The 12,195-nt window shown below is 45.8% G+C and overlaps 1 protein-coding gene across 4 annotated transcripts in view; it reads right to left on the bottom strand.

Moving 5' to 3' along the window:
• Window positions 1-1,227: 1,227 nt before the first annotated feature.
• Sv2c (synaptic vesicle glycoprotein 2C) overlaps window positions 1,228-12,195 on the bottom strand; it is a 206,865-nt gene continuing 195,897 nt past the window's right edge. For all 4 annotated transcript variants that reach the window (XM_010619116.3, XM_033761491.1, XM_033761488.1 and 1 more), the window contains one exon: window positions 1,228-5,517. In XM_010619116.3, the coding sequence (XP_010617418.1) occupies window positions 5,334-5,517 (184 nt within the window). In that variant the 3' untranslated portion in view covers window positions 1,228-5,333. The remainder of the gene's footprint in view (window positions 5,518-12,195) is intronic.

The raw sequence follows: 12,195 nt of genomic DNA, 5'->3' as shown, positions 1-12,195 counted from the left end.
ATAAGGGAAAGAGGAAGAAGAACATGAAGCAAAGGGATGAAGGGACTATGTAGTGCTAAAGCACAGAGAGCAGAGTTGGTGGAGACTGAAGGCAGGCAGGTCCCTGACAACAGCCTTCTCTTGGTCCTGCTCCTTTTCGGCCCCCAGACCCCAAAAGTCCTTTGCAGCTGAAAGACACTTGGCAACCATCGAGCACTGGTTTTAAGCTGAAGCCTCCAAGTGCCCAGGCACAGCGAGTGCTGTCAGAACCTGTTTTCTGGGCAGCTTATCTGTTGGAGGTGGAGAAGGGGAAGCTGCTCTAGGGTATATGCAAAGACAGCTTTACTCAGCCACAAATCCCGACATCAGAAAGGTAACACTGGGAGGCAGGGGCCAGGGAAGTAGCAGTTGGCTGCCAGGGCTCTGCAGAGAAAACCCCAGCCTACAGCTTGGAAACATTCTCCACTTCAGACCTTGAAAAGAAGCTAAGAAGAAACAAGCATCTCTAGAAAGACGGGGTTACCTCTGTTGCTCTTTTCCTTGAATAGTGTCTTAGCACAACTTCCTAAAGACATAGTATATGTGGGGGCCTATTTTCCTCATTTGCCAAGGACTGGTTAGTATCCCTCCAACAAAGGCCAGCCAATGAAGGGGTCTTCTCTGTCAAAAGTAATCCTAATTGCTACATAGTTTTAATGCAAAAAAAAAAAAATGCACTTTGTCAAGATGGGGTAAGGAGCTTAAAAAGTAAGGTGGGGAATCCACTTTCCTGCTCTTATTTAAACTCAGCAAAGGACTAATTATCTGCACACAGCTCAGTGCCTGGATACCTAGCACATGGGGAGGTGCTTCATGAAGGGAATAAGCACATGAAAGTCAGCCCTCTCCCCTACCCTTCATTAGTACCTACGTAGACTCCTGAATTGAACTCTTACAACTCCAAATGCTGGAAATGCTAAGCTGGCTCTAGGTGTTGTTGGAGAAAGATGGCGGGAGTTTGGGCAAACCATCCTGTGTTTGGTTGGAACAGACTGCTGACAGGGAGAGAAGACCACAAATGGTACAAATGATCACTCCACTCCTCCCACAAGACGCCCTGCTCCCAGAGGACACTGACCATTTTCTTTGGTCTGCATTACACAGGGTACAAGAGATGCTTTGCTCAAAACACTGCTCAGTAGGAACAAAAATTAACAAATGTGTCCATGATGGTTCACTTCAGAATGCCTGACTGAGTAGATTTTGCTGTCACAACACGACTGGTGTTTCTGTAGGTATGGCAGTCAGACTCGGTTTGGCATAATCTGGGAATTAAAAGGAAACTCGATATGCATCCAGTGTATCTCTGAATAACAGAGCATGCAGTTTTTCTCCTGTGATTCTAGGTGAAGGCCAAAATCAGATGTTCCTGGCTCCACGAAACATCTACGCATGAGTGAGTAAGGTGTCTTATGAAGAAACAGATAAAGACCATTTTGATATTAAACAGAAAAAGTGGGAGAGTATCATATTCTGCTTTGGTTTCCCATGGGATGTACTGGGAACAATCCCAAGGCTTAGAATGTCTCTGCAGTGGCTTCACCTTGTCCCTTAAATCTTATCAATGGTGTCTTGGACTTTTCCTCCACCACCACATTTCTTTTCCCACCTCTCCTCAAACCCTTAAGATAATCTGAAAAACACCAACGAGTTCTAGGTGCAGACCTGAACTCTGATTTGGTGAGACTTGTAAGTGCAGGTACTTTTCCCAAGTGAGGTCAAATCACTGAGAAGCTCTGTTTCTGATGGCCTGGGTCTACTTAAGGCCACGTTTCAAGAAACCAATGGAGTTGGAGGAGCTGTGGGATTCAGCCTTTGTGGTAGCGCTGTGGTTGGAGAGTCTTCTAACTGTAGGTACATCCGCCAGGGTGGGACCCTTCCCTGGTTGGGCCATGGTAACCATCCAGCTGCTCTGCATTGACATAAAGCTCAGGACTGCGAGGAGGGGGCAGCACAAACATCATAAGAGCTTCACTCTCTGGACTGTTCCAGAAGACCTTCCCAAGCAAATTCTTGGCCCCTTATATACTTGCTTATTTTTAAAAGTTTTCAGTGTGTAAATGGTACCACCTTAGTGTTGGTTCAGTGGACGATAGAGAAGAGAAGCTATTTTCATCGCAATCCTCTAGAACTTGGAAAGCACAGTAGCCCAGTCTTCAACCCTAGCCATGGAAAAACTGAGGACTAAAATTTTTCAATCTCAAGTAAGATCTGGGGCTCACCACTCCCCAGTGGCAGAGCTTGTGTGGGACCCATTGGTCTTATCTCTCCGGGTCATGAATCAGGCAGCAGGACTGGGAGCAAGTTGATGCCTGAAGACCTAATAGCTGGGGATAAGGTGGTGCAGAATCCTAATTTACAGGAGCTGTTTGTTATTCATTCTAAGAAGATTCAGTGACAGTAACAAGATTCGGGAGTAACAGGACTCTAAATCATTTCTAAATAGCTAAGAGGAAATTTTAGTTAGAAAAAGAGTTGGAAATACAGGAGCAAGTGGGATTGTTTGCTGGGCTTTCACTTTATACTTTCATTTTCCTTCTACTGTAGATGAAATGAGATGGTAGTTGTGTGTCCAAGTGCCAGGGACCACTTATCCTCATACAACTGTGAGTTCTGTTTAATCTCATGGTTCTACCCTAATCCTCAGCTACACCACAAATAAGCCCAGCAAGCCATACCACACACCTTCAGAAGCAACAGGAGCCCTCACAGACAGTAAGGGAATGAACTGAGTCGAAGAGGCAAAGGAAAGTGTATGGAAAGTGGAAAAGGTGGTGACCAAGAAGGTTTGTGACCACACACTGTCCAGAAGATTAGAAGAGATCCCTCTTGGGCCACCCAGGAGGCTCAGTTTATATGATAAGAAGGCCAAGCATGGTCCTTTTGAAAGGGACACAGGGTGGTGGGCCTCATAAAATAGGGTCCTGCTGGCCAGGTCCAGTGATCAGATAAAATTCTGAATATCTTTACCCCACAGCTTGGTAGATATTTTATACATTTAGAATCTACAATGGACAATAAAGACTTTTTAAAAACAAAAAGATAGTCTAGTAAGCAAAATTACCTATCATGGACAAGTAGCAAGAGTGACACCCATGCACATTTCTGCCTTTGTTTTGCACGGTGGATGGACTCATCTTTTTAAGTTATTCTGCCCATGACTCATTTAACTAAAAGCCCTGCTTGCTCCCCAGTAGGTCTTTTTGTAAAGAAGAGGAACCAAGGGGTAGAGAAGTGGGGAAATGAGTCCACATGGAAACAGAAAAACATACAGGGTACTTTCTTGGGTTCTTGACTGCAGTCTTTCGTTCTCCAATAATACAATAGGAGGCAGAAGTGTGGGGTGGGGTTCTGTCTCTTACCCTACTTTGCTGCTATCTCTCAAATAAATCATGTCCAGTCTTTACTGATTTTCCTTCTTTCTTCCACCCCTGCAGATTTTGGTTTGAGTTTTCTAGGTGTTCTGGCCCTATCACATGCATACCTCCCCAGGGAGACACCTGCTTTCCGCCACAACCCCACTCTGGCTGCCCTCTCTACTGGCCCCATTGATTCATGACATATGTGGATGACAGACACTTTTCAGTGCCAGCTCAAGAAGGATCCCTAGGAGAAGAGAAGAGAAGACCCTGAGGTGTGGGGGGTGCGCTCAGGGAGTGAGGACCTCTCTTGATGTGAAGATGAGTGGAAACAAAAGCCTGCCCCTTCCTGTGAGATCTTAGAAGTGCTAATGAGGTTCACTCTCCAACAAGACATGGAGAGTTAAAAAAGGAATCTTGTTAAATATGGGATTGATTTCCTGGCTGCAAGTCTACAAGGAGGCTTCTGGTTTCAACGATGTGTAAAAGGGATGCACTTGGGGGAGGGTCAGCCCCAGAGAGAGAAGGTTGAGTAACTGACAGCCAGCCCGTGGGAGTGTCCTGGTGACCTCTTGCTTCCCAGCCCACGGAGACTCCAGAGGTAAAGTGAGCAGGCCAATGGCCGCTAGGAGATGCTACCCAAGTCTGCTGGAGGCCCCTCTGGATACAAGCCTGTTCTGGGACCAAGTGCCAGCCCAGGTGGAGCTTGGAGGGAGCATGTGCTTCCATGATGCCAGGAAGGAAGGCAAACTCCAACTTCCACCAGAGGAGCTTGGATGAGATTAGTCTTAGAAAACAGGCACAGGAAGAGGTGCCATTGGGCATTTCCAGTGGTTTTAGGTGTAAATTTCTTCCTAATTTTCAATTTATTACAATTTAGATATTCACTAACATTCTCTAGATTACAGAAGTTGGTCTGACGAGCAAAATCAGGAAGGCAGATATTTTTATTTTTTGGTGATACTGAGAGTTGAACGCAGAGTCATTGCACTGAGGCAACAAAGTCACTCAGCTGCCCAGGCTGGGCTCTCTAACTTACGATCCTCCTGCCTCAGCTGCCCAGAGGGCTGGGATTACAGACCTGTGCCACCATGCCTGGCTCAGAGGTGGTTTTTAGGAAGCAATTCTCTCCTTTTCTAAATCTGCCTGACAAGTATCCACGGCAGCCTGGGACGTGGGTGAGGATGGGGTAAATGGAGGCAAACTGAGTCTGAGGCAGTGTGAACTACGTACACACCCCAATCCCCGACACCGCTATGATGCTTTTACCTCAGACTTTAGACGTCTAATCGGGCTTCCTGTCAGAAAACTTGCTTCTGCTCGCTCTGGTTTTTGCTGGTAACTGCTTGAGCCTTTGTTTTCCTTGTCAGCACAGTTACCTTAATTGTCTGCTTGAAAGAGCCCCACCCAAGCCTGTGTGTACCACATGGTTTTCTTTGAAAGGCCCTGCTGTAATAGCAAAAATTGCTGGGTGTCCTTTTCTAAGTAAACAGGAAATAGCACTCTGAGAAAAAAAAAGAAAAGAAAAGAGAGAGAAAAGAATCCCTCTCTTCAGCAAAACTGTAATAATATGCCAATGTATATTTCCTGCTAATGTTGCCTTCGGAGCAGGATCTATTTCTTACAACAACAGGCTTTTGCTTAGTGTCTGAACTTTCAATGAGCAGCATCCCAGGGAGGCCTGGCCAACTAGGACATTTTAGCAGTTCTTTCCCTGCTATTTTGGGAGGCAGCAGTGTCACAGTCAGGAAAGATAACAATGCATGAAAAATAAACCCGTGCAAAATCACATGGAAGGGGAAGATGATACGCGTCTACATTTTAAGTCACAGCAACAGGTTGTGTTCTGATATTTGACCACTTTTCTAGACATGAAAAATCCCAAGCCTTAAGCACATCCAGAGACTCGACCCAGGGCAGGAGGAGGAAGAGCACGGAGCATGGCTTTGGTTCCCGTCACATCAGGACCTGGGTTCGTGTGTCAGGCAGACGCAGCCCCACAAGTCCTCCGCACACCAGCACAGTGGAAGCCAGCAGGATGGGGATGGCTTTGGTGATGCTCACCAGGGAGCCGAATATTAGGTTGCCCAGCACTGCTGCCGCCTTACAGAGTGCGTTCAGGAAGCCGAAGCCCGTGGCCCTGGGGAGGGAAGAAGCAGACAAGGATGAGAGAATGATCTCAGGAGTCCAGCTTCAGATGCACTTATCCTGTACAGGAATTTTCACCCGTCTCGAGCAGACTTTGCTGTAGGGAAGAATGAAATGCTTGTTAGCGAATCTGGGCCAGGAAGCCCAGCTGTTGGCATTGTTTGTTCCTGGTGTCTTCTGTGGGCTTTCCTATCCCCTCTTTTGATTCTTATTCTGACCAGAGGTTCCAATTCATCATAAACAGCAAGGGAAAGGGAATTTCAGAGCATAAAAGAAGTCTCTTTTCTCTTGGCCCAATGCAAGAGAGAGCGTCTCTTAAATAAAAATTAACCTTACCCCACTCAAACCCCAAACCTTGTGCTTAGGAGAAAAGCAGGTACGGAGCACAGTTCATTAGAGAGAGGCATCTGTCCCACCCGGGCTCAGGGTGGGAGAAGGTGGATCACTGCCTCTGATCCCAGGTGAGGGAGTGGGTGGAGATCAGTGGATTCTCACACAAGTGACTCATCTGCTGGGGGTGTAGCTTAGTTGGTAGAAGATGCCAAGCCCGTGCTGAGCAAGGTGGCCATCAATGAACTTTGAAAAGGAATCAGGTCTCAGGCCTAGAGATATTGTTTGCTGTCTTTATTTGCTGCCTTTTCTGCATTCAAGACATGTAGGTTTGTGTGTGTAGGGGGTTGGATCTATAGCCTCATGGATGCTAAGCATGTACTTTCCTACAGATTACAACTCCAGACCCCAAAACTTATTTCTTAAGACAGTCTTTGGAAAGGATAAAATTTTTCACTTTTAGTTGTTTTGGGGTGGGGATGTAGGGCAATGGTAGTCCTGGCGATTGAACCCGGGGCCTCGTATATACTAGGCCTAGCACCCTACCACTGAAGAGCCCAGTGCTGTTACCTTTAGCATACATCTCACCTGACATCATAAGAATATAAATCTCCTGACTTCATGCCGGTTCACTCCCTTTTTGCTTTCCCTGGTTATCTGTGAGATTACAGTTGCATTAAATGTGGGGAAAGTTTTGGATTACTTCTTTTTTTAACCACAAAGGGAAATGCATCTTGCATACTTCAAAATTAAGCACTTAGCACACACCTTTCTTTGATCTGTACATTTGTGTGGGTTTTCCTTTGGCAAGTCCTACAACGACTCATCACTACTGGTCCTGTTTCTGGCGCTATTTCCTAGTATGTGTGGACTCCCTCGACCTCAGATTTACATGGTTATTATCCAACCAGCCCTTTCCACACCCCTGGGAAGGAATCCACCCTCCCTACGGAGCAGTGAGAGACCAGTCTGTGCACAGACAACTGCCCTGGCAGAAACACAGCTAACAAAGTGGGGCAGCACCGAGTTTTTCTTTATGCCAAGATACCCAGAAAGCAGACTGGCCCTGCTCCTAAGGGCGGCACAGTTGCCAGCTCTTCAGAATGAGGAAGGAACAAAATGATAAATTGGATGAAAAGAAACGAGGCCTTCTGGGGAAAAGGATAAGCTAATTTGTACTTTTTTCTTAACAAAGAAATAATAATAATTGGTAATACTGATGGCTACCAAAAAGATAATGAGATTAACTGACTGATAACTGTTTTCTAATGAAACTGCTGGGGGCTACGTGTTGGGTACCAAAGGAGACATAAGTAGAATGACAACATGGTCCCTGCCTCCCACTCTGTGGAGAGGATGCCACCAGGCTGAAATGGCTTTTTACTGGCTCTCTTACTTACGAAACTTTGCTTGGCCCTTCCTCAGACAACACAAGATTCCCCCAAATGTTCATAGCTGGAAGCAGGGATGCCCACTGCCTCTAGGGCAGACCTACAATAGAAAAGTCACTCACATAGTGACTCTGCCCCTGGGGATCTGTTTTTAGTTCAGTGCAAAGCTTTCAGTGAACCGACTCCCTGTTTTTACTTAAAGTAAGGCTACAACTTCTGCAGGCAAAGGACAAGTCACCCTGCGCTCATAAAGTCTTTTGAGAGTGGGAGCTCAGAACTTACAAAGTCCCCTTTACCATATCCTCCCCAGCAGGGTGATTGCATTCTTTCTCAGATCAAAGATGTTTTCCTGCCTCTGTTCCCCAGCACACACCACAGAGGAAGCAAAAGACCATCTATTATCTTTCTACAAGCTTCCTCCTTTGCTCCTCATCTCTCCAGGAAGAAACCTTACTTCTCAATTATTGTTAAGCCACTTAAAAATATTTCAGTGTACTCAGGCATGGTACTGCATGCCTGTAATCCCAGCACCTGGGAGGCTGAGGCAGGAGGATAAAAAAATATATATATACAGATGCAAGTTTTTCCCTGAACAGTCTCTTGTCTCTCAGCAGCCTGGTCCCACTCCACTGGGGTAGCTCGCTCCCTGGCCCTTGACTGCCTGTCTGAGACTCATGCATGGGTGGTTTATTACGTGACTTCCTGCTTTACCCGTAGGTGTGGAAGAGGAGGCTGCTGCTGGCTCCCCCTGCTCTGCCCCCAGCAGAGTGAGGACAGCTGGTCAGTACCTCAGCCAATCCTTTTTGGGTTTTTCTGGCCTGAGGGCAGAGTCAGCCTCCTGAGCTTGGTTTCTGTTTTTTGTTTTGGAAGAAGAAAGGAACCTGAGTTCTGGAAGAGTGCTGGCACCAGGCAGGTACCCTGTGAATGTTGGCCATTGTTTTAAACACTGGCCAAATATCTGCCCCATTGACTCATGAAATTATTAGAGAAAACAAAATTACATGCTGCGTTGTGAAAAGCCCTGAAATGGGCCAGATGAGGTGCTACATGCTGTTATCCTAGCACTCAGGATGCAGAGGCAGGAATTGTGCCTCAAGCTGGAGGCCAGCCTGGACCACATGAGACCCCATCTCTAAATGCAAAAGAGAAAGGAATGGTGTAGATCTGGACTCAGATCACAGTATGCCTGCCAGAGAGTAAGAGGTGAGCATTCTCTTTAGCCCCAACTTTGGAAGAAGAGCTCTTTTAGCCTTAAATCAGAAAGGCATTATGATCTAAAATCATCTGAGTGGGGGGCAGGGCTCGGTGGCAGAATGCTTGCCTGGCACATGTGAAGCCCAAGGTTCTCTCCCCAGCATCGCAGACAAATGGACAAAAAAAAATCCATCTGCAAGTTGGTTATTTGAAACAGAATGTATTTCACTCACCTCACAGAAACTGCTACACATGCAGACCAGGTTTCCATGTGAAAGAGCGACTTTAACAGACTCCATCTGAGCTCTTGGGCTGAAATGCACTGGACACTGTGACTATTTCTGTTTTTCATCTTGTGTTTGTGGTACAGGGGATTGAATCCAGGGGTACTCAATCACTAAGCTACACCCCCAACCCTTTTTAATTTTTGTTTAGAGATCAGGTCTCACTAAGTTGTCCAGGTTGGTCTTGAACTCCAGCCTTGAATTAATAATCCTCCTGCCTCAGTCTCCCAAATAGCTGGGATTACAGGTGTGTGCCACCATGCCCAGGTCGAATATTTGATGATAAGCAAATTTGTCCTTAATATATTCCTAATTCACACATTCTCCTATTCGTGTATCCACTGAATCATCATTTAGTATCTCTTTTTTTTTGAGTCAGGTGCCTCATCATGTTGTCTAGTCTGGTTTTGAACTCATGATCTTCTTGCCTCAGCCTCCCAAATAACTAAAAATTACAGGTGAGCATCACCATGCCTGGCCCCCTTCCTTAGTATTTATGTGCCATGCACTGCTCTGGGACCCAGTGACCCAAACTTAAAAGACAGACGAGAGCACACACTGAGTGCAATGAATAAAGACCCCCACAGAGCATTACTGGGCAGGTGCAAGGGTGCAGCCAGGGGTGGGCTCAGATGAGGGAAGCCTTCTCAGAGGGGATGCATGGGGGTTGGTCTTCAGGGAATGGGAGGCCCTTGCTGCTGCAGAGTGGCACATGGCCAGAGTGCTGCCTGCCTGTCACAAGTCTCATGTTGCCCCCTAAGTATGGTACCTGCTCAGGTCTGCCATGGACACTCCAGGGGCCTTTTGAGTGCCAATCAGCTGATCTCTTGCCAGCTCAATATGCTTCTGCCTTCCCCATGCCACTGTAATACACCCGGGGAAGGGTGGCACTGGAGTTCAGGGGCATGGATGCATGTAACTGGGAGCTTTTGAAACAGCCCTATGGTTTGGGGCCTGGGAGCTCAGGCTGCAAGGCCCTGGGACCCATCACCATCCCAGCACCCAAAACCACAACAAAAATGCTAGGGCCAGGCATTTTGCTAGGGATTTTGGCTTTATTGCTTTACTTGGGGCTTAGGCTTTGGGTTTTTTTTAAGTTCCAAGTGATTTAAAACTTGGGCTGAGAACCTGTTGTCTTCCCAGAGATGTCTGCGTTTTTAAATTAATTTGTGTCCACTATTACATGCTAAAAGAAATTACAAAAACATCTATTCTGAGCTACCTGAGACCCTGTCTCAAATACAAAGCAACAACAACAACAACAAAAACTAAAACAATAGCATATGTTTCTGAATCTCTTTAGCATACTTCTAGTCATAAAGATGGTCACAAATTGGAGAATTTATACAATGTTTGGTTTCTCACCTTCCTGATCATTTCTCCCAGCTCTAATGCTGTTGCCTTGACTGCACTTCCCTGCGCTGTAGCCTCCCCTCCCCCATGGGCCTGCCTGTGCCAGTCCTGGGCTGTCCTGGTCTGGAATGAGCCATATCTGGGTCTAGACCATGTCTGCAGAGCAGGATCAGGGGAGTAGTCCTTGTTGCCTGGCACAGCCCTTTCCCAGGACCAGCCCAGGGCAGCTGATGGTGCTTGCTGAGGAAAGTCTGACCTAAAGATTTCCTGAGCTTCTAAAAATGTTGTAGGTAGATTTTTGTCAAGGACATTTTAATGACCACTATTTGGGTGACATTTCTTTTCTTTTTTTTTTTTGTCAGCTTTAATTGAGTTTATTGGTACATTTTAGGGATACAGTACAGTTATATTCATTGTTGGGATCTTGTACCTCTACATGACAGGTCTTGGTTCTCATTTTTTCCCCTTGTCCCTGCCCTCCCTTCACCCCCTCCTCCCCTCCCCATCTACAACCACTTTATTTCCATCTTTTCATTATCTCACATTTTTTTCTTTTCCCTTATTACCTTTCCCCTACCCATCCCACCTTCCCTACACATTTAGCCCCTTTCTTCCTATTTCACAATGTCAGTAATCTTATTAGGATCCTATGTATTATTATAGTTTATAGACACCAGAGAAACTATTCGGTATTTACACATGTGTGCCTTATTTATTTCAGTTAGGAGTATATCTTCAATATGTATCCATTTTCCTATGAGACATTTCTTTATTGATGTCAGATTATCATCCTGTTGTTTTGGAGGAAAAAAAAAAAGAATTTCATGTTCTTATCAGAAAAGACTAAATTCAGGTGCTTTCTTCTCCTGAAGGAAAATCTTCTCCCCAGGAGAGCAGCAGGGTCTTTTATGTGGGTGGGAGGCTGCCCCACACCTCTGTGGGCCAGGATTCCTTCCAACACAGGTGTGGGAGCCCTGAGGAGCTACAGGCTGAGCAGGGTCCCTGGACTGAGTGCCCCATCTGTCCCTCCCACCCTGCACCAAGGGGCTTCCTATTGCTTGTTCCTGTTGAAATAAAAACCTACGGTCCAGACCAGTCATAATGGGAGCCTTTGTAATGCGAGCCTTTGGGTCTTACTATTTATCTGATAAACCCGCTAGGAAGTACAGCCTGGGCCAGGGTAAATAATGTGACCAGCCCAGCACCAACAGGCAACTTGGAGTTCATCTGAGCGCAGGGCCTATGAACATGGCTGTCCATCTCTGTGACCCGGGGAGCTTCTTAAACCAGACCCCAGACCTGTGTGCTGAGCCTCATGGGAGTCAAACCTCTGGGTTTCAGGCTCAGTTACCCAGGGCGAGTGAGTTACTTTGCTGCTCTGAGCCTCATTTCCCTCACCTGTAAATGGGGTAAGTCTTGGAGTGAGAAGTAAGTTAATGTAGGTAAGCAGTAAGAGAAAAGAAACAAATCACATACGAAGGAAAGCCCATCAGAATCACAGCAGACTTTTCAACACAAACCCTCGGGGCAAGGAGAGCCTGGAATGAGATATTTCAAGTACTAAAAGAGAACAACCTCCAACCTAGACTGATGTATCCAGCAAAACTCTCTTTCAAAATGAATGGGGAAATAAAACACTTCCACAACAAAGAACACCTGAGAAACTACATGAATACCAAACCAGCACTACAAGCAATTCTAAACAAGATCCTAGAAAAAGACAATGAAGGCAACAACACCATGAGGCCCAACAGAGCAAATCAAATAGGCAAGGCAAGAAATTAAAAGGAGAAGGTGAAAAAGTAAAAAGAGTCAACAAAAGGCCAATAGCATGTCAATAATAAGTCAGTACATATCAGTTATAACCAGCAATGTCAATGGCCTCAACTCACCAATCAAGAAAAATAAACTGGCAAAATGGAATAAGAAGCAAAATCCAACAATATGTTGTATACAAGAAACACACCTAGTGCAAAAAGAAGCCCATAGATTGCAAGTGAAAAGAGAGAAAATAATTCTCCATGTGACAGGAGCCCAGAAAAAAACAGGGGTAGCTATCTTATTTGCAGACAAAGTAAATTTCAAACCAAAACTGAATCTAGTATTATTGATGTAGGA

This window comes from Fukomys damarensis, unplaced genomic scaffold (genome assembly GCF_012274545.1).
Source record: "Fukomys damarensis isolate Sample0158 unplaced genomic scaffold, DMR_v1.0_HiC HiC_scaffold_1, whole genome shotgun sequence".
Classification (NCBI taxonomy): domain Eukaryota; kingdom Metazoa; phylum Chordata; class Mammalia; order Rodentia; family Bathyergidae; genus Fukomys; species Fukomys damarensis.
The sequence above is the reverse complement of the archived record's forward strand: the minus strand, read 5'-3'. Positions and strand labels throughout refer to the sequence as shown.